Below are 26,482 nucleotides of genomic sequence, written 5' to 3' on the forward strand. Positions count from 1 at the left end.
TCTGGAAGCTTCTGTACAAAGTATTAGAACACCCCAAATATTGAAATAAAACATATAATGGGGAGGATACAGAGTTTCTTCTTTAAGGTGGGGCTGTGTGTTTTTAACAAAAGTTCTAAACTCTATAAAAAAGAAAATGCAAAATTCTTCTTTCCATACCCTGTCATCATGTCTCGGTTTTTAAGGAAAAAATATGTGACTGTAGCAACTGTTAGTCTCCACACCCAGAACACAGGTCGGCCGTTGACTGGTATTTCTGTGTTCTGGCTGGTTCTAGGGCATGCTAGTAAGACTTGAACTGAGGAGGGAAGCATATTGCACCCACAAGAACCATTTGTGGCCCATTTGCCAGAGGGCGAATGTCAGCAACAAACTAACACTTCACACAAGAATACTTGCAACATCACTTCTTAGAAAAAAACACTAAAAGGTTTTGGCTCCATCAGTTATGAATGCAGGAACAGACATATATTAACTAAAAACTCTGTACTCCCTAAAGAAAGCTGCCCATAGAAGACCGAATTTCTAATTTGTCCGTGTTATCTTCAAATTATATATATTGTATAATATCGCATATCGTATTTATTTTATAACAAGTTTATAAGAGGAAGTGATTTGTTTAAGTAAATATCCGCTATACGTTTAAGTATATATCCACTATATTCTGTGTATATTGTGAATGTATATAGAGCTTTTTCTTAATACGTGTTATTGTTTGCTTGTGTGGTGTTTTGTGTTCATGTATGTTGTTAATATCGGTCTGTGGCGTCAAGTGTGCAGAATGCTGTTCGACTCTGTGACACTGCGGCCATATTTATCAAAGTTTTGCATCATCCTTGCGCCACGCAAGGTAACGCACAGGCAATGCAAAACCTAGTTGAGATTTACCAAGCCACGCAATGCCACCATGCGTGTCCCTGCGTGTCTTGGTAAATCTGGAGTAATGCAAGGCAGCGCAAGGCGCTAACTTGAGTCACTCTGCCCCAGGGAAGCATTTCACAGGCGGAGCACGGGTGTTCCCACGCATCCACCCATGGATTCTGAAGCATTCCCAGATGTACTAACACTGGTAGACCTGGGAATGCATCAGAATGGTTGATGGATATTGATAGATATGGCCCAAGCCTGCCCTCTCCCTTTCACTGTCTTGCTCAGTTGCTTTGCATGAAATAATGATAAATGTGGCCCGGCGTGCCGATGACCAGAACGGAAATCCAGTAATTTTCATATACAAAGGATCCTTAAAGACATACTGTATTCTTAAGATAGTGTAAGACATGTGGCCTGCAGCATGCTATTAGTTCATTTTTTCTTAACTGTTTGTACATTTATGTGCATCCTGTATTAAACAAAATGTATTTTATGTAAAAGTGCAGTAATAAAACAGATATCTCGAATGTCAGTGAAAAACGTAATGTGGCAAGCATGCGGCTATTTATCATGCTTACAGGCTAAAGCTAGAACATTCCTTACAGGCATTTCAGGTATTAACTGGAGGCTTTGAAAGTAGATGCAGCTAATCCATGACCGAATGGGGAATGACAATTGGGCTGAGCTCACAAATGACTGCCAGGCAGGTTTGGACTCTGCGCTGACAGGTCTTAACACAGCCCAGTGAGGCCAATCTTTACTGAAGGGTTTTTAAACACTGTAAGACCATTATCTCATTGCTGAAGTGTCGCACCGATGAAAATACAGCACCCTTCTTATAAATGCCACCCTAGAGAAGGGTATCTGCTGTCTGTGGCCTGTGATACACGACCACTTTACCTATATTATTTCAAATAAATTGTGAGAATGGAGCTACAACATTGAATGCTCTTGTGGTTTAGAAGATAATCACAACCATGGCACTACCCTCCTGTTGGAAAGTGAAAGGCTGCTAGCCATCAACAGCAAACCAACAGTGTGTGGGAACATGAAACTGTCACCCACCATCTGAACATCAAAAGACAACCCCAATGCTTTTCACCTCTACCATGTCCTCACAGTAGAAAAGTTGCACCTAAGGCATGTCAGTTGAAGCATTGTCTGATACTGTGACTCAAGTAACACAAAACTATGTATTCTGACCTCTACTTTTAGACAGTAACAAAGTTGCATCTAATTCATCCAAGCCAAATAATGACAGCTTAAGTAGTACATCAAAGATGTTCCTCAAGGTACCCAGAGAACAGCAGTTTTGTAGTTTTACCTTCTGATAGTGCCATCCGTAATGTACCAAGGGACATACCTTGAAGTCTATGTAGTGCAAGCCTTTGTTGCCAACTGAAACAGTACCATTCTTGTGCTACATAGCCCAAAGTATACAATATAGGTTTGCAGTTTGATGGTTGGCATCAGGAACTTGAACTGAAGCCAGTGAATAAAAATGGTGAGAGTAGTAAGAACAGGAAAAAATGGAAAACGACGCCAGTAGTTAGGCGAAGATCAGAAAAAACCTTATGGTGAAGGTGGTGACCTGGCCTGTGGAGGCAGAACTGGAGAAAGGGCCCGGTCAGATACAGGTGGCTTACCAGTCTGAGAGCAGGAGCAGCCCGGCCAGCACTTCCGGAATAGAGTGAGTTAGAAGAAAAAAGCTGTCTCACAACTTCTTTCATGAAAGGGCTACTCGTCGGCAAGAGTTAGGTCACATTTAGAGTTCCTCTTTAAATTTGTTTCGTTTTGCTTTCCTTCCCTTCCAGGCTCAGTCTAGTCTATAGGAAATCTTGCAGGATATTCCAACAGTGTGTGGGCTGCTTTTTTGTCTGTTAGTGGGTCTGCTTTAAGGTCTGGTGGGTCGTTTTAAGGTCGAGCCTTTGTAGCGCTTGCACTGCTGCTAGTCATGCAGTAGTGGAGTAGTTCTTTGAAGCTCGCCCACTCTCCACATATACTTTTAATTGGCTTGTGTCATTGTCCTTTGTAAACACTGAATTCCAAGTGGTTATTAGGCTTGCTAGTCCCTCCTTGGTACCGCCTTGTCTGTATGTGTAACCTCCCATGGCGACTAGTCCTTTTGCTTCTGTCACGACATTGTATGTCTTATTTAATCCGTAAGCCCTATTTTCTTTAATGAATTTCTCATACTGCAGGCACGACGTGCTTTCCTCTCCATGTACGCCTTCACTTTAAAGCAGCCCCTGACAATGGCGGGTGCTTCTTTGAAGTAAAATAGATCTCGCATTTACAAGGTTTGAGCTATTGTCGTTGAAAATGACAATAGCTTACATGCTCGTAAATGGAAGACCTATTGCTTGCAAATGCTTGTTTACTCTTGGTTTCCCTTATATTCCCATAAACATTGCCTGTAGTAAGCACACATGCATACAATCTCCCACATTTTCCAAAACACTTTAGGTACTCGATTCAACACTTTCATTTTAGTGCCCCAGGCCTACTACCTCTTGTCAGTCTGACCCTTCTCTCCTCTTCCCTGTTTCTTTCACTTTGTTCCTGAGCTGGGTCATTGTTATCCCGAATTGATGTAGGTCTTTGGCACCACAACTTGGCTCCCCAAATTCATCTTATGTAGCTGGGCAGTGCATATTACTTTACATTATCTACTGAAGTTCTATGAAAATGTTGCAACAGGGTCCGCAAAAGCATTTTCAGTGCATTGTAGCTTCATTGCCAAACGTAAAATGGTACATGTTCTCCAATCCCACAAACAGATGATTTGATTTTGGACAACATTCTAGTTGGAGTCACAGCCTCAAAACCCTTTGCATCCCCCACCAACATAAAACTGGAGACAGACTTTTAGCTAAAGAAATGTAAGTGGAAGACAATGAAAGAAAACTACAATAGCTTGAACAAACTAGAGTTAAAATTCTAGACGCTACAACACCAAAATACCAAGAAGTACTTGAAAAATAGAAGGAATGTTCGGTTTATATGGCCTGTCCAGGGGGCATGAAAGGAGAACATTTGCAAATGTTTTCTTAATTTCCTTCCAAATGTGTTCAAACATCCACACAACATCTGCTATTATAAACATGGTGACTGTATGCTGATTACTAAAATGAGAAGATGTACCAGTGCCAACAACATGGGGATTAGCACGTTTTTTCAAGAGCACACTCAAACTATGTTAATATTTAATGCAGTTAAGGCAATGAAGAAAATCATATTGAATAGTTATCAGTTGTACATAACACGAGACCTTGCCAAAGTACTGCACTCTCTGAAAGAAATTCCTGCACATGAGACCAATTATTATGTGCCTGAGCATCAAAGTCATGATTACCCATAGTAATCAGTGTTCATTAAGTCATAAAGGTAAGACTAATATGTTCAAAAAAGCATTCAAAATGTCCTAATATACTGAGTCTTGTGCTTTAAAAGAGATGGAGAATGTAGGGGTGGGTGGTAAACTCCTCTCTGCCTGCAGAGTTGGCAGAGCTTTGCGAATCCGCACTTCTCTTGGAGTGCGGAATTTGGCAACAACTCTGCCATGTGACAGAGTTTACTGGCACCCACCTATACGCACCCCAACTATTAAGCAAAAGCAGCCCCTGTACGCGGTCCCCAGACATAACATTGCATGAGATTCTAGATGACCGCATCTATTTCGATAACGGGGCAGCACTCAACAGCTCCCACTGCAAAATGACAGCAGAATTCTTGGAGCCTGTTGCATTCACTTAGAGAAGACGGTTGTGCCAAATCCACCCATAAAGTGATCGACTAAGACTGTTCCAAAGGTCTAAAACATGGAGGGATGTCCTATGAGTCTTCCGCACACCAACATCTCTGTGACATTTAACCCTCCATCCAGATTCACTCCCTCAGTAGGACTTCAGACTCACCCCTTCTGCCATCTTTACCGGCCGTACTATCATACAGTCAGTGTCTCGCAAGCAGTAATGATTAACAACCCACCAACAGCAGCAATAGCTGGACCTGAACAGGAAAGGCGGGAACAGAGGAGTTTGTGGAGCAACTTTGGGCAACGGAGACTGGAGGCAAGGCCTCTGAGCAATGCAGCTCCAAAGAGAGGCCCTGTGGAGAAAGTGCTATTAGCTCTTTCCATGGGGAAGCGCAAATAGTGGGGGACATCATCTGGAGCACCACTGGAGAGATACCGGAGCACCTCTGGGAGAAACTGGGCAAGACGGATCGCAGAGCCGTGACATCCAGGGAAAGCAGCAGCGAATACAGTGACAGCATCGAGAGACTTGGAGATCCCCTCTGACAACTACCGAACTGTTCAGCTGCAGGAGGCAAGGGGGGTCCAGCTCTTCAGACAGCCTATAGTAGAGGCCACTCCGACACATGCCCTCACAGGGGGACACATCCTTCTACTGGTAGACTCAGCCAACTAGGTGTCACAATCAGAGTCGACATCCGTTTAAGACTTCTCACACACAGTGGTACCTAAAAATTGCAACCCATACTTGTCTATCCCTGCTGTTGGCGGCATTCATGTGCCTTATCTCATGAGAATCTTACTAAATCCTTCATGGTGCAACGCAGAATTGTTCAGGCAGAGTAGATATTAGCGTTCATTCGACTTTTAGGGGAGTTCACTTTTCAACAAGGTCCTGAGCATGTCCTCAAAATAGAGGTTACGCAGCACTGGCTTTTTATCCAGCTGCATCTTTTGTGCTGAAGATTGAGGACTTGGAGCCCTTAATGACAGTGGCAGCTCTCTTGAAAGAATACATTCATTTAGAAATCAATGTTTTTATCAAAATACTTTTTTTCATCGACCTTTTGCAAAGTGCTAGAGGAATGGTATGCTCTTCCTTACCACTCTTACAAATGTAAACCAAAAAGGTGCAAAATTGTACATTTGTAAAAGACATTTTGCACTTTTGAAGAAAAAAAAGCATATAAAAAAAGGCATTCTAAAAATCAGGTATGTGGCCAAGTTCACTCTAAAATTATCTTTTACAAAAAAGGACAACAAATGTATTAATATAAATACGTATTCTAAAAAAACTGCTCTGTGTATATTTTTTCAAATAAGAAAAAGAAACAGTAGCAAAGAAGAGGTATAAAGGAGCAACACGGGAAGTGATGCAGAAGCGCTGACCTTGTTATTGTACGGGCATGAATGGCATTCGTCTGAATCTAGGCTGCATGACTAATGTGTGTGTGTGCGGCTGTATGAGGGATAGAAAGAAGAACGTTGCTTTAAAGTATGTATGGGGAGTGTGCAAGCGATTAGTTAGTGCAAGTGCATATTATGTGTACAAATATCTAAATACGGATGGTGTGTATCTCAAAGGGGTTTGTGTGACTGGTATGATGTGCCAAATGGAAACACAAATAGGGTGTAGAGTATATCTGTAGTTATATCTCAAAATGAATGTGCATGTCTGTGACAATTTTTCTGTTGGTGTACCTTAGGGTAAATGGTGTGTGTGTGTGTGTGTGTATAAAGGTCTGAGAATGTGTGTTTGTGTGAATCTGTATGTGTGTATGTGTAGATGTTCATGAGTTTGTGCAAATATGTCTGCGTGTGCGAGTGTATATTCCTTAAGGTTAATCGTGCCAATGTGTGTGTGTGTGTGTGTGTGGTGTGTGTGTGTGTGTGTGTGTGTGCGTGTGCGTGTTGCCAGCATGAATGGTGATGTGACTGTAAACGGCATCTACATCTCCTTCGTCTCTTCTCTCTCACTAGGCCTGCATCCGGCAGCTTACAGGTAGTCCCTCAATATGTAACTCCCCCAGTAGTGCCACAGCAGTGTTGTAGGAATCTAGCAGTGTGCTCTGCCTACAGCAGAGACCTCCCCGTCAGTGCTGTAGGTTCACAATACTGTGATATTCCAATTAGCAATGTGAAGTCTCACCCTCGTGACCGGTCAGTGCTACACAGCTCCATGCTTGACATCTTTCTTTGAGTAGCCTCTGAACAATCCTACGACATCCTAGCTGCCTGGCTTGCTCCCAACACCCCCCTCCCCGGTGCTGTATCACTCCATCCATGGATGTTTTCTCTTAGCTATCAGTTCCATTTCTGAAGGTTCTTACAGTGTGTGCTTTCTCCCTGCAATCTGAGGCAATGCAACTTTTCCAGGCTTCGGAGGGAGTCTCCTTCGTTGCTTGACACATTCTTGAAACTTTGATTGTAAACTTCCTAGCAGGGCCTGCTCTCTTTTGTCCTCCCAATGCAAAGTTAATCAAAGCCACAAACACAGATACAACTGAGTGTGCAAGGGAGGGGAAATAAAGCGCAGGAGCCAAACAGCAGGACTTTATTAAAGGCAGGCCTGCAAATCTCAAAGTCCCAACAAACAAGAAAACTTTACGAGTCTCAGAAAGGATTGCGGTATTTAAGTAGTGCTCAGTTATAACGGTTCTGTGCAGTGATTAGTATTTAGTTATCAAGGACCTGGCCGGTGCTTAGTTCAGAAATCGATGTGCGGTGGTGGGTGCCTAGTTATCAGTGGCGACCCCTCTGCAAAGGCGGAGGAGCACCGCCCCACTGCATTTTGAGCAGTGGAAAAAATAAAAATAAAAATGATAATAACACTATGTTATAATCATTTTATTTTTCTGTTGTCAGGCAGGTTTAGGGGCAGAGCAGGGCTTGGCTGTCGTCACAGCGAGCAGGGGAGGAGTGGTTGGGGCATTTAAGTGGGAATGACGGTTTGGCCTGCTGTCTTGGGCTGGCCAAACCGTCATGCGCACTATGCATATTCTCCACCAGGCTGTTATTCACAGCCTGGTGAGGAACATGCACAGGCTCATAGCCCCTGTCGCCGAACCACAGCGCTCAGACTAATCACAACGCTGCATTGCAGCATTGTGATTGGCTTAGGGAAGCCTGTGTGGGCTTCCTACTTCAAGCAGGAACAGTAGAGGACGATGCAAGGCGGCAGTCCGGCAGAAAGGTAAGTAACGTTTTTATTTATTTTTCTATCACCCACCCCACCCGTGCTACTCGGTGGCACCCGCCACTGCTAGTAATGATGGAATCTTGCTATTCTTAGTTATTATGCAACTGAGCCGTGGTTGGTCATATTGTTTGTGTGGTGCTTAATAATGGTAGTTCTGTTTAGTGCATGGTGATGAGCTATAGCAGATCTGTGTGCTGGTTAGTTCGGACAGTGATGCGGGTTGCTTGGTGCGTAGTTATGATGAATCTATGGCAGAGCTTAGTTATGATGGCACTGAGCGGGGCTCTGTTCTGATTGTTTTGCACAGTGTTAGTTTCACATAATAACATCTATTCTACCAGGGTCAGACTGAGAACCCAAAGCAGCCCTGGCAATTTTCTCGGCCCAGCCACTGGTGAAGTGCCGGCTGGCCCCAAGAGGCTGGAAACATTTGCTTGCTGCTTTTGTTACTGGGGGGCACATATTGCAGCACCACTGAAAAACCGACCCCCATTAACAAAACCTGTCCCCACCCTTTCAGCCTCCTGGGGAAACGCCCGATGCCCAATGCAGCCAGTCCGGCCCTGTATTCTATGCAGCCTTATTCTGTAAGATCATCACAGCGCCCTGATGCGCACCTGCAGTCTAACGGCGTGCTCCTGCTTCCGCTTCATGTCGTTGATGTACCAGGCCACGGCTGTCATGGTGATGATGGCTTCCTCCACCGTCTCATACCCCTGTGCGCTTTTATCGAAGTGCTTTGCTAATTCCTGCAAACACCAGAAGAAGGCAAAACGTTTAGGACAAATTTGCAAGAATCCTCAAAATTGCATAACAATATCCAACATTAAAACTAGGCTCCCTGCAGGAGCTCAGATTAGGTATAGTGTGCACTAACCGAGTTTGCATGTGCTGCAGTAACATATTCTAACCAACAGCACGTGGTACAGTGTACGATACGGATTTGCTCCTGGGAAAGGCATAGAGTGTGCAGTCCAAGACTCTCACATCAAGCATTGGCCGGGTCTGGTGGTTTAGCGGACTAATGCGTCTACTGTAGGGGCCTGTGTTTGACCTCATGGTCGCAGGTTCAAATCCTGGAGGGTCCACTCATTCTTTTATCCTTCTGAAGTCGATAAAATGAGTACCATTGGGTTGAGTAACAATAAACACCTGTTATTCAGCGCCAGGATGCCCATGAGTGAAAATGTGCTTTACGAATACACGTTATGTTATGTAGAAGTGTTAGCTAAGAAGGAGCATGTAGTGTACTTAGGCCAAGACTCTAGTCAAGGGAGGCTTTAGGGAATGCATTAGATTACACTGATTGTGAAACAGTTCCTTATGTACTTTTGGCCACTGTAGGGAACAATGTAGGAGTGTCACCTGTGAACAAGCCCACACAGTATGTGTCTACTTCAAGATTCTTGTCATTCTCCACTGTAAGGGTTGTACTAGCTGTGAAGGAACTCATAATGAGGGTAATCCAATTTCCATGGACTGCTGTAGGTGATGGAGTAGGAGCCCTGGCTATAGATTACAGAACGCCTTCAAACAGCACAAGGGACCCCAGGAATGTCCTAGTAGTGTTAAAATGAAAAAGCGCACGCACTTCCAACCTCTCCCAACAAGAGGCTCTACTAGGCCTGCGGCAGGAGCTCTAGCACTGGGCGACCGAACAGTTTCAAAGGAGGTCTATGCTGACAGATTCAGCCAATGCCCAAACAACCTGAGTGTAGAGAGATGTGGGATCTGAAGAATTTCCCAAACTTTCTGGAACTAAGTCCGGTACAATAGTAAGAGAGACCCAGGTGAAGGGTGGCACGTGTTTTTCAGGGGGTTATTAAAGGAATATGGGAAATAATAGGTTATTAAATAGTATTATTAGAGACAAGTGGTTTACTTTTGTTACTAAAGTAAGAGAACTTTAAACTGAACAATCTTGGGGATAAATATACCAGGACGATAAATGTATCTGTCTACTCTATGTAGAGGTAGCTCCATAGTATGATAACATCATATCATAACCCAGGTATCGTCGGACAAAAATATTGTGTCCTGGATATCACTTACAAAAATATTGCCCCTTTGGAGATTATAATAGAATCTATACTTCCAACGCATTGATATTTTGGACAGCGATATTTGGGAGGCAGTATTTCTATCAGAAGGTATTTTTGCTAACAATATTCTGACATACAACCATTTGTGAAGCGCAAATCCAGCTAAGGATGGTGAGGCCCAGTGTACGATTCATGCTCATTTTAAGAAAGGCATATGACAAATGAAAATACAAGACAAAATATGTGAGGTCAGAAGGTCAGGGAGCGTGAGAAGAGGTGACCATGTAGACATTTTTGGAGACACTGAATTGGCTTTAGAAGAGAAAAAAATATTTAGCACCAGGCCTGCCAAGATAGTGAGCTAAAGAATGATGATGGATTCAACCAAAATCTGTGACTAGGGGTGTGTCTGCAAACTTTCGGTGCTCCGTCCATCATCTCCTTGTGTTTGCTTTGTTTGCCCTAAGATAATGGCGACAGAACATTACTCTAAAGAGACTATGGCTTTCGCTGTATTTGAGATAATTGGCGGTGACCACCAGGAGTTCAGTAAAACAAAACAAAACAAAACCTTCAGAGAAATCTAAAACAGAAAATCATAAAAGAGAAAATTAAAAATAAATGAAAAAGCAAAGATCAAAAGAAAAAGGACAAACAAACTAAATCCTGGAAACAAAGTATAAAAAGTTTTTGTTTTAGAACAACTCTTGAAGGCTTGTGTGGCGGCACCAGCCGGAAGTGTAAGTGTAAGTGACTAACCAAGATGGCCACACTACATACCTGCAGCAGGAGATGGTACTTGAGAATCCGCTGCACAGGCTTCAGAAGGTAGGACTCCAACGGCAGCGAGTGAGCTAGCATTGCCTGTCTCTCCCGGAAGAACTTGGCCAAGGGTTCGCTCTTCATACACTCCCGCAAGACGGAAACAGAGCTGGAAGAGATGGAGAAAAGACATCTGTCAGAACAGTAAGACCACAGAACAAAAGAGATGAAGGAAAAGAGGGAGTGAGGAATGGCTGGAGGTAGAGAGCGGGAAAATAGGAGGAAGGACCATAGGAAGGATGAAAAAGGGAAGGAGGACAGAAAGGACAGGAGGAAAACAAGTATTGGTAGGAAGAAAGAAAGAAGGAAGGAAGGAAAAGAGTGAATGGAGGAAGTAAGGAAGGGTAAGATTGATGTAGGGAGTGATGGGGTGGATGGATGATTACTAGGTGGGAGAGAGGGGAAAAGAATGAAGGAACAAAAAGCAGGATGAAAAAAACAAAAGAATGGTGCGGACAAATACTGAAAAGAGGCAAGAAGAAAAAAGAAAGGAGAATAAAATGGGGGAAAGCTGTAAATCAGAAAAGAAGGGAGGGTGGTGTAGAGGAAGGAAGAGAGGAATAAGAGAAGGGCAGGATGGAGTAGGACAGTATCAAAGGAGGAAGGGAGAGCAAAAGGGATGGATGGTAGGTAGAATAGAAGGACGTATGTAAGGGAAGAAAGGAAGACAGGGCGGAAGGAAGAGAGGGTATGGCTGGACGGGTAAGCAGCAAACAATGAGGGACTCCAGAAACTAGAGTGAGCCTTAAGGGCCTGTAGGTCATGCACAGAGTATCTAAGATGCAGAGTGCCTCAACAGGACCTGCATTAAACATGCAGGGACTGTAGAACCTAATTTCAACATGCATGAACCATATGACTTGGAAAAACCCAAGTGAATTGCAGGGTCCGCAGTGGCAAAGAAGAATATGAGGAAATGTGAGAAGGTTCTTAAGCAACGGCAATGAGCGTGTACGAAATGGAGGACCTGCTGTGAGTACGCAAGGGCATAAGGCCTCCACAGAGGATGAAGAAACGATGACGCCCTAGTAGTGAATGCATAAACGGCTTCAATGCCCCAAAGTGACGACGGAGAAAAATAACTAGTACTTACCTGGGGTAGTTCATACAGTACAGGGTGTAGATATCAAATTCTTCACTCTGGAAAAGAAAGAAAAGACAAACAAATAGACAATCAATAGGAGAACAGTTACTCAGGTGAAAGAGTAATGGAAGATGAGAAAGAAAAGATAAAAGAAAGTGTGCAAGATTCAGCCATGGTCTCCTCTGTCTGAACTTACAGATAACATTAACAGCGGCTCAAGACTTGGGTTGATCAATTGTTATGTTCACTGTTACATTTTTATGAAATTTCCAGTTTTGACTATATGCGAAATTTGTGCGGTTTATTAGTTCAAATTTACCAAAGAAAATTATTTATGTGCAAGGCAAGATAATCTGCACTGCTTTGAGAAACCATTTTCTCGCTATTTGAAAGCAGCCAAGATGGAACATGTGTGCAAACGTTTTCTCTGCATGTTTAGCTTTTTTGACACTAACTGTCAGCCAGAGTCATGATTTTCACTTAACCCCTTCGGTGCTGATGACGGGCCCCAGCCGTCATGCATCACGGTGCTCGTGTGCTGATGACGGCTGGGGGCCGTCATGAACCCGCCCACTCATTAAAAGCGCCGCACAGGCGCAGAATCGCGGCCGCACCCAAGGGGTTAAAGGGCAAAGGGTAAAACTGCTTGAACTTTGAGAAGTTCCAAATTTTTCCAGAGAGCTTTATGAAGTTTGCTGAAGGTTAAAAAAACTTTGTACGCCCTTCCTTAGATTTACCCTTTAATCAAATTGGGAGAAGGAGAGAAGGTGGTCCAGTAACATAAACGGAATTACAGACAGTGGTTATATGTAGGCCTGGGCGGAAAACTACGCTACACTCCCGTAGTTTGGCAACTACGCGCAACGCGAATTGCACGTAGCACAGTGCAAAAACATGTAGCGGGTATTTTTTGCTTGCTCGCGGTCCTCAACGTCAAGTTGGCAACCGCGAGCGAGCAAAATGGCATCCCAGCGAGACTTTTTCCTCGTTCGAGATCAGCAACATCAAGTTGCCGATCGCGAGCGTGGAAAATAAAACTCCCGGCGAGATTCTCAACGCGAGGAGGTCAGGTTTCTCATTGCGAGTGTTCACGTATGCTCACGACCGCCCGCAATGAGAAACTACCAGTCCGCTTTGGGAAAACTGCAGCTCAAGTACAAATTTACCCGCGCGGCAGAAAACGACCGCTTGCACTGGGCAAGATGCAGTTTGCAATGATTGCACAGTGCAGACAATCATCCGGCACTGTGCAATCATTGCGAACAGCATTTCCCTACCGCACTACGCAGTTCGCGTAGTGCTACACGTAGCTCGAGTAGTGCGAAGTGCACTTTGCGTAGCTACGCATAGCACTACTACGCGAACTACGCCCAGGGTAGTTATATGATTATCACAAGCTATGTTTCTACATCGGAAGATAATTAATTTTAAGTAGGGTTATGGATACATTAGGTGTAGATGACAACACCCAAGTCCAAAAATACTTCATTTCAAATGTGTTTTTTTTTTATGGTGCTAGGAAAGGAAGAACAGGTGCTAAAATAGACAAACAAGGGTTTCAGGACAGGGAAATATGGGTGCCTAGGCCAGGTATAAATGGGTGCCGAGACAGGGAGACAAGGGTTGCAGGACAGGCAGATACGCATGCTTGATACTGAGACATGGGTACCTGCACAGAGAGATAAGAGTGCTGGGACAAGGAACATGGGTGCCTGGATAGGGAGACTTTTGTGTCGGGAAATGGAGAGAGAAGTGCAATGGGAAATCAAGGTAAGGAGAGAGTGGCACTGAGGAAGGGCGAATCACTCACCATGATATGGGATGACAGCATGTAGGAGAAACAAACAGTGAGACTAAGGTTGCTGGGGGAGGTACCCTCTGCGATTGAAAGACAAAGAACTGAGAAAAATGGACAAAGGGATTGTGAGATGTAGACATGGGAACAGAAGGACACATACAGTGGAATAGGGAGACGCAGACATAGAGACAGAGAGAAACAAACATGGGGAGTAAGGAACGTAGGACAAGGTAAAGCGGGGATTGGGAAACACATGGTCAAGAGGACACTAGGCAAGGAGAAACTGAGATGAGTACTTTAAAATGAAGACACTGTGTTAGACCTGGTACTCTTGAGGTAGTGTTTCCCTAAACTGTTTGCTGTTTACTCATGGGTTTTTTTGATTCTCTTTGTGAGGTCTTTGGACTCTGGGCACCTTCCCACTGTAATGCTGTGTGAAAATGCATGCGCCCTTCCTACACGTGTTAGGAAGTGGTTCTTACCAGGTGTTTTAAACATGTCTCAAGCCTGCCATTGCAGGCCTGTGTGCGCATTTGCACTTATGCTCAGGTTGGCCTTTCTACATCATTGGCAATGCTGAGGGTGCCTTTCACTAACACTAGAGCACCCCTAGGGTGAGCCCTGTGAGGTTGGAGAAAGTGACAGGTGAAAGGCAGGGCAGGTACACATGTGAGTTACCTGCCCAGGTGGTGAAGAACCCCCATGTGTGTTTTCACTACCTGTGAGGTGGTCTGCTCTCCCCATAGGTTAATATGGCAGAATGGCTGAGATTACTTTAAACTGCAGTGGTGGCTTACAGTGAAGCAGCATCATGTTGTTCACTATCATTGGATTCACAATGACAAATCCTCCCTTGTGGTAAAGGTGGATTTGTTATCACTAGCTTAGAAATACCTCTTCTAGAAAGTGAGCATTTTTCTGCGCTAAACTCTTTTGTGCGCCTTTTAGTTTTTCTCCAGTCCACACTGGAGGCTGAGGGAGCACATCTGTGCATTCCCTAAAGACGGTCATAAACATTGGTCATGCAACTGGAATGACAGATCTCTGCCATTTGAGGACTTGGCTGGATGGACTGGGAAGAGGTTTTGACTCTTGGACTCCGGGAAGCCTGATCATGGCCCACTAAAAATTAAGATCTCCATTCCTAGGCCTCACGGTAGACAGGACTGAAATTTAGGGGAGATATCTGTGGTTCAAAGGGGAACCACCTCGCCCTCCCCGACTTCAAAGGCACACTACAGTATAACTACTGATAACATAATTCACCATGGAAGAGATACATTTGTGGGCACTTGGGACCAGAGATCATAGACTGCGTGGTCCACACTGCCAGAGGAATCTGTTGTGCACAAGGGGAAGACTGACATTAGAAGAGACTGAGCACCCTGCCTAAATAGTGGCTGGCCTGAGCCGACTTCCTGCTGTTGTGTGGCACCCTGAAGTGTGCTCTCCAAGGGCTTGTTGGCCTGTCCCTTTTCTTTGTGGAGGTCTCAGGGACATCAAAGACCTACCGTGAGGGACTGACACATCTAAGTGTTTCACCTGGAGAATGGTGCCCTCAGCTCCTGCTTCATCTGCTTGATCCTGACTGCAGTGTGGTGGGAGCATGTAAATAAGTATTTTGCCTGGAGACTGGATTGCCTTGTGTAGACTGAGCCCGCATCTAAGGAGTGTGGCCTCCGCATCGTGGACCCTCGGCAGGCACAAGCGCCTCGCTGGTGGTTGAGCTGATTCACCGGTTGCAGCACCCCTTGTGGCCCGCTACGTCGCCCGTGCCGCATCTCTCTCTTGTGACACGCAGACTGCATGCTCATTGCGTGCAGTTTCCAATTTACAGGTTGCAACCCTCTGAGGGACAGCGCAGCTGTGGTAGTGCCTCATTCTGCCTCGTGTGGTACTGCTTGAACTTGCGACTATGTGTGTGGGACCAGATTGTCTGGTGCAACTAATATCATCGCGCACCAGACATTGTGCCTCATTGCAGGAAAGTATGGTGAAGCCGACTGTGGGTTATTTGAAACTGAATTGTCTGGTACGACTTATATAATCGTGCATCAGACATTTTGTCTCATTACAGTGAGGTACGGCAAACTCAACTGTGGGTTGATTGTGACCGGATTGTCTATTGCGACTCGTATCATCATGCACTAGGCACTTTGCCCAGAACTTAAATTGCCAAAAAATAAGCGCCAGAGCTCTCATCAGGTGGCTACTGAAGCTTCTGGATACAACAAGGGGCTTGAAGCCCACCCATTGCTTAACATTCGCTGGCTTCATTGTAACTCCTATTTGCTGCCTCCTAATTTGCCGGCGCGTGCTGGCTTTCCTTCCTCTTCTTTTGGCTGGAGCATGGACCAAGTACTAATTGCTTCGGCTTGATTGCTGTCCTTCTGCTGATTGTGCTGAGATTAAGGCCCTACTTTTATTTTTTGTTCTTCCCTGTCGTCCCTGTTGAACCTCTTGCCATTTGTAGTGTTTTACTATACCACACACAATTCAAAGAAGTCCTTTTCTCCTTTGAAATAGATGTTTATTCGGACCACAGATGTTATCTGTGTCCAAAGTATTTTCACTAAGAAATTAAAATGGGCGATTTCGATTGCTTTACGTGATGGGATTTTTTGTGAAATGGCATATTTTTTTCTATTTTGACAGATGGGAAGAGGAATTGGTTTGCTCAGAATCACAGGGGTGTTGTGTCAAGACCTAATAAGCATTGAAAAGCCAAAACGTTTTCCCTTTGAGACTATTGGCTCTGCCACTGCGTTTTGTTCATGATGTGCAGCATGGGCATTGCCGACCTTGGCAATGATGTGAAGCATGGCTAAAAATAATAATAAAATAAAGGACAATGATGCATGCAGTGCTAATGCATTTTTTTCAGTGCATTAGCCCTGGCTGCATCACACAACTTTTTCAATGGGTTTTAGGCACACTGCAAAGCATCTCTCCTGCTGTACAGCATAGCTGCAAAACATTGTCAAAGCTAACATTGCCAATAGGCGAGACCTTTTGTCTTTGCCAATGCTTGTTCATTCGGCGTGTGTTTGATCATCACTAGATCGAAAATAAATGACCATACGGGAGGACAGCTTGAGGAAAGACAAATGGATGTAGCATGGAGGCCATCTTCATTTACATAATACACACAAATAAATACACACACATCCACGTATAATAGTTTGCACCCGTGTTACAGGAGGAAGTAGAAGTGATTGGGAGGACCAGATAGGGATAGTTAATTGTGGACAGGGAAGCATGGAGGCCAGACAAAAATCGAGAGGGTGAGAAATGATGAAGGGTGGGTCTCAAAGCAGCGAGAGCGTGTTTGGGTCGAAATCTCCCAGGATGCTTAGGGACCTCTGATTGACATGCCTCATAAGCTTGTGTAATTACCAGCGTGACTAAGATGGCTTCAGCACAGCTTGTTTAGCAGTATGGAAAATATCTCCAATGGTGGATTCTGTATGAAGTAGTTCGCAGCCGTAGAACTCTAGCAGACAGATGAACAATGGAGCAGAGCTGTGAAGGAAACCAGTCAAGCGGAAGGAGCTAGTAAGGCCCTGCGCCTTGTGTGTGGCCACTGGTTGTTTCTCACAGGATGTGCCTCTGACGAGGAACGTGTGGGGTCCGAGTGGACAAATCAAAGCTGTCCCCACCAGCGAGGGGTTATGGGAGGACCTCATAAGGCACGAGATTAAAGTCCTAACTGAAGGAACGGCGACCTTCCGGGAAGGGAGTGAGGAGGCGGGAGATGTGCGCGCGAGCCAGCACTGATCCCAAACAGGCCCCCGGCCCTCGCGAGCCGCTGCAGGGCCCGGGAACAGGAGACCCAAACAAAGGAAAGCCAATTAGAGCCGAGAGGAACACAACGTCTCAGCGTGGGGAGCGCAACTGCGAAGAGCAACCTGAAGGGAATGACAGAGAAGAGAGACAATGAAAGGCAGATGGAGGCTGAACATGGAAGAGAGCGGGGAGGCAGTGTGCGATTGGAGTGAGAGAGAAAAAGTAAGCTTGCGTGGGAGAAAGAGTTTAGGTGAGAGTCCGTGAGGGAGGAAGCTGGAGAAAAGAAGAGTGCAAAAGAGTGAATGGTAAGAGAAAATGTGATCGAATAGAGGAGGAAGCCCCGAAGCAGGGTGTGAGAGATAGAAAGGTTATGTTAGAGGGACGAAGTGCATACATGGCAACAGTGTAGAACAGCAAAGTGGGAAGTATGGGTAAAAATCGGGGAAATGTTATTTCCATTGGCTTCTATTGAAGCAAAAACAATTTTATACTGGGACAGTTTTTATAAAGCCATTTTTTGTCTTTAAAAATAGTAAGTCTCCTGCCAGAATCAGGTATGTTGGCATGTATGCGCATGCGTTTGTGTGAGAGAGAGAGAGAGAGAGAGAGAGAGAGAGAGAGAGAGAGAGAGAGAGAGAGAAGGACAGTGACAGAAAAGAGTGAACAAAGAAAGAGAGTGCAAGAGACATCACAAAATAAGATGATGGACGAAGTGTTGAAACTTTTCAAACACTCACTGCCAGTCACAGCTCTGGGTTTAATTCATCGTTATTTTGATCGCCCTGTCACCCCAGTTTGGACCCAGCCATATGCAAATAAGTCCGTGTTCCTTTTGAAATTACTGGAAGATATTCCTAAATTAACCAAGAGATCTTACACTTCTAACGGGAACCCCGTTTTGCAAGTATTTTCCCTGCGGCCTTTCTGTGAGTTCATATAAGTCAGGCTTCTAAATCTTGAATTCTTCTTAATGTTTTAATTCTTTTTGGAAGTTGGTTGCAGACAAGCCTCTTAATGTTGAAGACATGGGCATGGTGATCCTGTTTCGTTGATGCTATTCTCTGAAGGTATTCTCGTAAGGAAGAACAAATCCATTCCAGAATCCATCCACTTATTCCCACCCAGGAATCTATTCTGCTTAGGGCTGGTTCATGGACCACAGTGTTGTAGGATGTTGGCAAGTCAAGTAGGGCTAGATTTACTGGACTGCTGCATTTTGGAGATGACCGTGCTCCCTCTTAGATGTCCAACAAGGGAGGCAGGTAGAGTGAGTGAGAAAGGGAAAGTGGAAAAGAGTGACAGAGATAGAAAGCGAGAGAAAATGAGAGAAGAGGAACAGTGGGAGAAGAGTGTGAGAGAATGTAAGAGTGTGAGCTTGTGTCTGAGAAAGAAAGTCAGAGATTATGACAGAAGCGGGATAAAGGGAGAAGAATGTGAGCGAATATGTAAGAGTGTGAGAATGTGTCTGAGAAAGGAAGTGACAGAGAGAACATGACAGAAAAGAGAAAGTGAAAGAACAGTGTGAGAGAGAGTGTGAGAGTATGTCTGAGATAGAAAGTGGGAAAGAGCATGACAGAAGATTGATAGTGGGAGAAGAGTGTGAGAAAATTTGAGAGTGGACCTGAGACTGAAAGTGAGAGAGAATGTGATAGAAGAGAGATAGTGGGAAAATAGTTTGAGAGAGAATGTGAGAGTTTGTGAGATAGAATGTGAGAGAGAATGTGATAGAAGAGGGGTAGTGGGAGAAGAGTGTGAGAGAGAATGGGAGTAGAGTGTGAGAGAGAATGGGAGAGTGTGAGAGTGTGTCTGAGATAGAAATTGAGAGAAACATGACACAAAAGGGATAATAGGAGAAGAGTGTAAGACAGAATGTGGGAGTGTGCAAGTGGGTCTGAGTGGCGTAACACAAGCCCTCGCAGCCCCGCGGTGCGGGTGGCCCCCAAGCTCCAGGAGGCCCCTCAGCACAATACTCTGGCAGGAGAGCTTCTCATTGTGTACCTTGCAGGGGGGCCCTCAAGTTTTGTTACAGCAGTGAGTGGGACAGGTCATGACAGAAGAGGGATAGTGGGAGAATAGTGTGCGAGAGAATATGAGCGTGCGTCTGACATAAAAAGTGAGAGAGAACATGACAGAAGAGAGATAGTGGGAGAAGAGTGAGAGAGAGAATGTGGGAGTGGGAGATACAAAAGTGAGAGAGAATGTGGTAGAAGAGAGGCAGTGGGAGAAGAATGTGAGAGAGAATGAAAGAGTGCGAGAGTGTGACAGATAGAAAGTGGGAGAGTACATGACAGAAGAGCGATAATGGGAGTCGAGTGTGATGAGAATGTGAGAGTGTGTAAGAAAGAAAGCGAGAGAGAACATGACTGTTAGAAATGGGGCCTCTAGTTGGCAATGGTATGCACCCTGTCCAAGTAGGGACCATCACTCTAGTTAGGGTAAGTAAGAAACATACTAAAAGTTACCTGTGCTCATCCTCTGGTAGCTTGGCACAGAATTGTCAGGCTAAACTAAAGAGGCAATGAATAAAGTATTTGTGCAACACACCACTCAGTAACACAATGAAAACACCACAAAAATACTACACACAGGTTTAGAACAATAGACAATAATTTTATAAATAAATCAAGACCAAAAAAAGAATCAAATCCCATGTATAGAAGTCGAGTTATGAACTTTTAAAGAATACAAAAAGTTCTAGCGCGTAGAAGCAATAAACGCCAATGCAGGTTATCTGGTAGCGCTGGGCTGGGGCAACTTCAATATTTTGGGCCAATCGTGATAAAGGGAAGGCAGGCTACAGCACCCATCCAGGACCCGGTGAACAAAGTACCTTATCCTGGTGTCAACAACGAGATGTGAGGCACAGTTGAGCAATGTATCGATGTCGATCCTACAGAGGTGATGATGCTTCGGTTTCGGAGACGAAGCACTGGGCCGAGATGCTTTGGTTCCGAAGTGCGATGCGCCGGGTATCTCCATGCAGTAGAAGGATACTGCAGCGGGGATGCGCAATTCGATGTGTCGGCCTCTCAAGGCGATGCGTTGGTTCAAGAAGAGATTCGCCGATCCTACTCCAGCTACTGGGTAGATGCACTGGTTTTGCTACACGCAGACTGGAGATGCTTTGATTTCTGTGATGCAAGTATCTGGGTCCACTTCCAGGGAACCTGGCACAGATGCACGGGTAGAGACTTTGATATCCCTGCTTTTAAATCAATAGGAGGCAAACCAACACACCCTTGAAGATAACTTCAGTACAAGGCAGAGTCCAGCTTTCCTCAGCAGAGTCAGGGCATCATGAGAAAAGCAGGCCTTCCAGATCAGCAGTCCAGCAGAGTGTCAGTCCTTGATGCAGCACAGCAGTTCTTCTGACAGAGTCCAGTGGTAGGTACAGATGTGTCTGTCTTGGTAGGGTCAGAGACCCAGTGCTTATACCCAGTTGTGGCTTGGAAATAGGGCATTTTCAAAGAAGCGTTTTTGAAGTGCACGCAGGTCCTTTCTTCCCTGCCCTGGCTCCAGACTATCATGAGGGGGTAATCAGCCCTTTGTGTGTGACACAGGATACTGCCTATTCAGGTATAAGCTTCAGCTCCCCCACCCTTTCTGCTCAGGAAGAGCCATCAGAATGCAGATGAGTCTGCAGACACTCCTAACCTTCCTGTGTTTTGTGGCTATCTAGAGGGATTGCACAAAGTGTAGCTGTCACCCACCCCAGATGTGTATTGGAGACAGGCTACAGGCACACAGAGCAAATAAATGCCCACTTTCTAAAAGTGAAACAACAACTGGGGTTAGGTCCAAAAGACCAGGGTCAGATAGGGCCATATAATTTATTGAACAAAAAAAAGGGGGGGGGGGAGGGCGGGCTGACACCTTCTCAACATTGATGCTGTCTCTTTATAGCAACTGTCAAACACCAATTATTTTTGTTTGATCAGGTTATTTATTTAACCTTGTCATTCATTGACATTTTGTACTTTTTTCACAAATAATTCAAATGTTTGAAAAGAATAACACTTATTCATACACAATAACTGATGATAAATTCAATGAATATCAATATTCATAAACAACAAACATTAAACATGTGACATCACTACATCAAACAAATGGCTAACATATCCTTGCACCATTTCCTATTTATCCACAAAAAACCTGGAGGCTGCCAAATATTATGCCTCTCCTTAATTAAACGCAGGGACAATAAATACAAACAGAGGGTGGTAGTTTTCATTTCATTTCCCTCAAATTGAATTAATTATGATTCAAAGTTCCTTGGTGTCTTTAAATGCCATGGAGGCATAGGTATACTTTCTGGGAAATAATGCATCTAGAAGAGGGGGATGGAGGTGCCTCAACAGGGACGTGAGGAGAAGCTCGCTAAATATTGTGAGTAGGACCCAATGTGGTCCTCGCTGTGCCAGAGTCAGAACCTACACTCAGGGACGGACAGCACAGCGAGGACCACAGTGGGTCCTACTTGCAATATTTAGCAAGATTCTCTGTCACGTCCCTGTTGAGGCACCTCCATCCCCCCTTCTAGGTGCATTATTTTCCAGAAAGTATACCTATACCTCCAGTAATAGTTCTTTCACATTTGTTTTACACTTCCAGGATTACTACCGAATCCATACTTAAGGGAACGTGACACAATCAGCCAGATTCATCAAACCGAAATCGGCTCGCAAAGGGCCAGATTCTGAGAATCTGGCCCTTTGCGAGCGCTATTTTTGCATTTGGGATTCATCATCCCAAATGCAAAAATCGCAATTCTAGAAATCACTAAATTGCGATTAATTGCATTTAAGGAATCTCAATTTGAGATTCCTTAAATGCAATTTATGAACCATTTTAAAATTGCGAATTCGCAATCTGGGGCCGCTATTTACCGCGAAGTCTAACTACGTGGTAAATAGTAAAAACTTAGAAAAATGCACTTTAGTGCAAGTGCATTTTTCTAAGTTGTATGTTACACACACACATGTCCTTTGGACACGTGTGTGCGCAACACCAATGTACATTACCATTTCAGGGGTGCTACAGGGTGTCCTTTGGACACCCCGGCACCCTTGAAATTGCTTCCTTATTTGCGAGTCGCTAATTGCTAATCGCAAATAAGGAATAACTCCCCATTCATTCCTATGGGCCTTTAGGCCCATAGGAATGAATGGGAAAGCCATTCCTTATTTGCGATTCGCAATTAGCGAATCGCAAATCAGGAAGCAGTAGAAATCGCATAAAATATTGCGATTTCTACATGCATCCCGTTTTGAGAGTCTTTAATAGCGAATCCTTAAAATTCGCTATTAAGGACTCGCAAAACATGACCATGATGAATCTGGGGGATAGTTCCTTAAGACGGAAAACCACACTCCACCCCCTTAGAGTCGAAAAATGTTGACCTCCTGCACAACTCACTAGGACTGATACGGGTTTAATCTTCCCCTTTTCAGGCCATGACTCTCTAGTCTGTTTTTAATCATGGCCCAGGTACTCCTCGAATAAAGGGTTGGCGAATACAGGAGCCATTTTTACTGCACATTCACTATCCCACTTCTACTCACTATATAAAGGCTCCCTCACATATATAACATCCAGCTTCACGGCGGCAAACCAACAAGACCTACGGCAAAGAGCCCCCCAGAGGGGCCCATTGGGCATTGCAGCGCCGGCCCAATTGGGAGCTGCCCTATGATGAAGCATGACACCCCTCAGGTGTGTGAAGGCCCTGGCTCCTCAGGTGTGTGAAGGCTCTTGCTCCTTATAAGAGCCCTCCCTGGATGAGTAGACCCATCTTTACTCTACCTAGCACCTTATGGGAACCTGTCACCACTGCTGTGGCCTGCCCCCTTGCCCTTTCTTCCTCCCCCTTGTCACCCCTAGAAACAACATACCTTTTCTGTTTATAAGTCGAAGTGGCACACACCAGCCCTGCTGTGGCAGGCCTGAGACAGGTTTGAAAGACTACTTGTATGGGTGGCTCAATCAGTGATGCAGGGGCACTAGTAGCATTTAATTTAAAGGCCCTAGGTATATGGAATATCACTTTAAAAGGAACTTATAATTAAATATGCCATTTGTATACACAACCAATGTTGCCATATTTAGGGGAGAGGCACATGCACTTTAGCACTGGCCAACAGTGGTAACGTGCTCAGGGTCTTAAAGCCAACAAAAAGAATTTAGCAAAAAGAGGAGGAGAAAGCCAAAAAGTTTGGGGTGACCCTTCAGAGAGGGTCATTTCCCAACAATAACAGAAGAGAAATAGCGGGAGAAGAGTGTGACAGGGAATGTGAGAGTGTGTCTGAGATAGATAGTGAGAGAGATCATGACAGAAGAGAGATAGTGGGAGATGAGTGTGAGAGAGAATGGTAGAGTGTGAGAGTATGTCTGAGATACAAAGTGAGAGAGAACATGGCAGAAGAAGGGTACGTGGGAGTAGTGTGGGAGAGATAATCTGAGAATGTGCCTGAGATAGAAAATGACAAAATTGGTTTGGTGGGAGAAGAGTGTGAGAGTGAATGTGAGAGTTTGTCTGAGATAGAAAGGGAGGTGAACATGATAGAAGAGAGATAGTGGGAAAATAATGTGAGAGAGAATGGGAGAGTGAGTCTGAGATAGAAAGTGAGAGAGAACATGACAGAAGAGGGATAGTGGGAGAAGAGTGTGAGAGAGAATGTGAGAGTGTGTCTGAGACAGAAGTTGAGAGAGAAAATGACAAAAGATGGGTAGTGCGAGAAGAGTGTGAGTGTGTGTCTGAGATAGAAAGTGAGAGCAAATATGACAGAAGGGGATAGTTTGAGAAGTGTGTGAGAGCAAATCAGAATGTGTGAGTGTATCGGAGTTAAAAAGAGGAGAAAGAACATGCGAGAAGAGGGATAGTGGGAGAAGAGTATGAAAGAGAATGTGAGTGTGTGCGATTGTGTCTGAGATAGAAAGTGAGAGAAAACATGGCAGAAGAGGGGTAGTGGGAGAAGAGTGTGAGAGAGAATAGGAGAGTGTGTCTGAAACATAAAGTGAGAAACATGACAGATGAGGGGTAAGTGGGAGAAGAGTGTGAGATAGAATCTGAGAGAGAGTCTGAGATAGAAAGCGAAAGAGAACATGCCAGAAGAGAGATAGCGGGAGAAGAGTGTGGGAGACTATGTGAGAGTGTGTCTGGGATAGAAAGGGAGAGAGAATACGACAAAGAAGAGTTTGAGAGAGAATGGGAGAAGAGTTTGAGAGAGAATGGGAGAATGTGTCTGAAATAGAAGGAGAGAGAAGAGTGTGGAGAGAAGAGGAATAGTGTGAGAATGAGAGATATACAACGAGCAGAGGGAGGGGCGATGTAAGAGAATAATGAGGAGTGAAAGACAGATGGAAAGATGGATAAAGGTGATACACTCTAGAGGGCGAAGATAAGAGAGCGGGACAAGAAAAAGGGGGAGTAAGAAAGAAGAGGGAAGTGTGAAAATGAGTATGAAAGGCAGAGCGACAAAGTGCGATAGCAGAAAATAGATGAGAGAAAAAAGGCGAGAGAGGAAGAGGAAAGATTAGATTGTTCGAAATGGGAGAGGGAGAGGCCACAAAAAAGAGGAGAAGAACTCATGGTGAGTTGGTACAATGGGATAAAAGATTAAATGGTCTGAAAAAGATTGGTGAAAGAGGGAGAGACGGGGAGAGTGGAAGAGTGTGCGAGAGAAGATGCACTGAGGGAATGGCTGTGAGTGAAAATAGACAGCAGAGGAAAGAAGTGTGAGGACAAAAGTGCAGAGCCTACGATAAACTGAGGAGTGAGAGTAGCCAAAGGGTGGAGAAGGGGGGAACGTCGTTTACGACGCGACTTTTAGCACGCAGTGCTATTACAACGCGGTTTTTAAATTGCATTCTATTACAATGCATGACTCTGGGGGGCGCTCAATGATAGGGAATACTTTTAATTTACTATCAAACACCTTCCCTAGTGTCAACGGGGACTGGTGTTGGAATAGTAAATTAAAATATTCACTATCCAACACCCCTTTGTATTATGCGTTGTAAAAGAATGCGTTATAAAAACCGCATTGTTACAGCATGCGTGCTAAAAGCATGCGTTGTAACAACGTACATCCTGGAGAAGGATAAATAGAGATGCTAGTACAGAGGTTAAAAGAGATGAGAGGGGTAATTATCCAAAGAATAAAAATGCAGTGACGGATATAGAAAGGGAAGAAACCAAGGGAAAGAGAAAAGCAGAGAGAGAGGAATGGAGAGAAAATGGATGGTGCTTTTGGCTATGTTCTTCGCAGTGCTGGAAATATGCAGCTCTGATTCCAAACAAGAAATCATTGGAATGTTGATGGAAAGAGAAAATCTCAGCTAAAGCTCTGCTGGAAAGAGAGCCTCCCAGGAGGGAGATTAGATCCCGTCTGAGAGCGGCACTTCCTTCCTGCCAGAGCCTGCTCTGAGAATGGGCCTCGCTGTCAGAAGCGAGCAGAGGAGGTAATGGAGGGACAGACTGTAGAAAGGAAGAACAGCAGCCAGTGAGACCAACTGTGTGAGTAGAGTCACAACCCAGTGCTTAATTTGCAAAAAAAGTAAGTGCCAGGGCTCTTGTCTGACGACCACTGCAGCTTGCACCACACATTGCCACAGCCAAGCTGCCTATGACAGTAGCATCACAACTACTAAGCATCACACTCCAACAAGTGTGACCATTCAGACTATTACAGGCTCCAAAGCTTTAAGAATGGCTTGAGCTGCAAGTAATAGTCATTTTTAATGTATATTGAATCACTAATTAACTTTTGTTGTGGTCATCTCTAAGTTAGCCAGAGAGCGTCATCTTGTGGGAGATTGTCACAACTGCTGGTGTTGACAATTAAGTGTCAGTGCCGAGCACCGGAAACCACAGGCTCAAATCAAGCACTGGTTACAATACATATGTGGCCAAAGCCTCCTGTATGATGCGTGTCAGCCTCTAGGACTGTGTACATTGGGTTAGCATTTGTATGGTGCAGACCTTTCCACTAAAGGACCAGGGTTGCCTGATCCATGCCTGATTTTTAGGCTAACCACAGAAAATAAATGTACATGTAGTATATTTAATGGAATCCATTTACATCGTCAGTGTTTACTCTGAAGGTCTGAAGTCATAATATGG

General features: G+C 44.6%; 1 protein-coding gene across 2 annotated transcripts in view; it reads right to left on the minus strand.

The window, feature by feature from the left end:
- LOC147692685 (uncharacterized) overlaps window positions 1–26,482 on the minus strand; it is a 430,724-nt gene that overhangs the window by 92,625 nt on the left and 311,617 nt on the right. For both annotated transcript variants that reach the window (XM_086938862.1, XM_086938863.1), the window contains 3 exons: window positions 11,784–11,830; window positions 10,649–10,799; window positions 8,444–8,575 (listed from right to left, as the gene is read on the minus strand). In XM_086938862.1, the coding sequence (XP_086794988.1) occupies window positions 8,444–8,575; window positions 10,649–10,799; window positions 11,784–11,830 (330 nt within the window). The remainder of the gene's footprint in view (window positions 1–8,443; window positions 8,576–10,648; window positions 10,800–11,783; window positions 11,831–26,482) is intronic.

The sequence above is a fragment of the Lissotriton vulgaris genome, chromosome 9, assembly GCF_964263255.1.
Source record: "Lissotriton vulgaris chromosome 9, aLisVul1.2, whole genome shotgun sequence".
NCBI lineage: Eukaryota > Metazoa > Chordata > Amphibia > Caudata > Salamandridae > Lissotriton > Lissotriton vulgaris.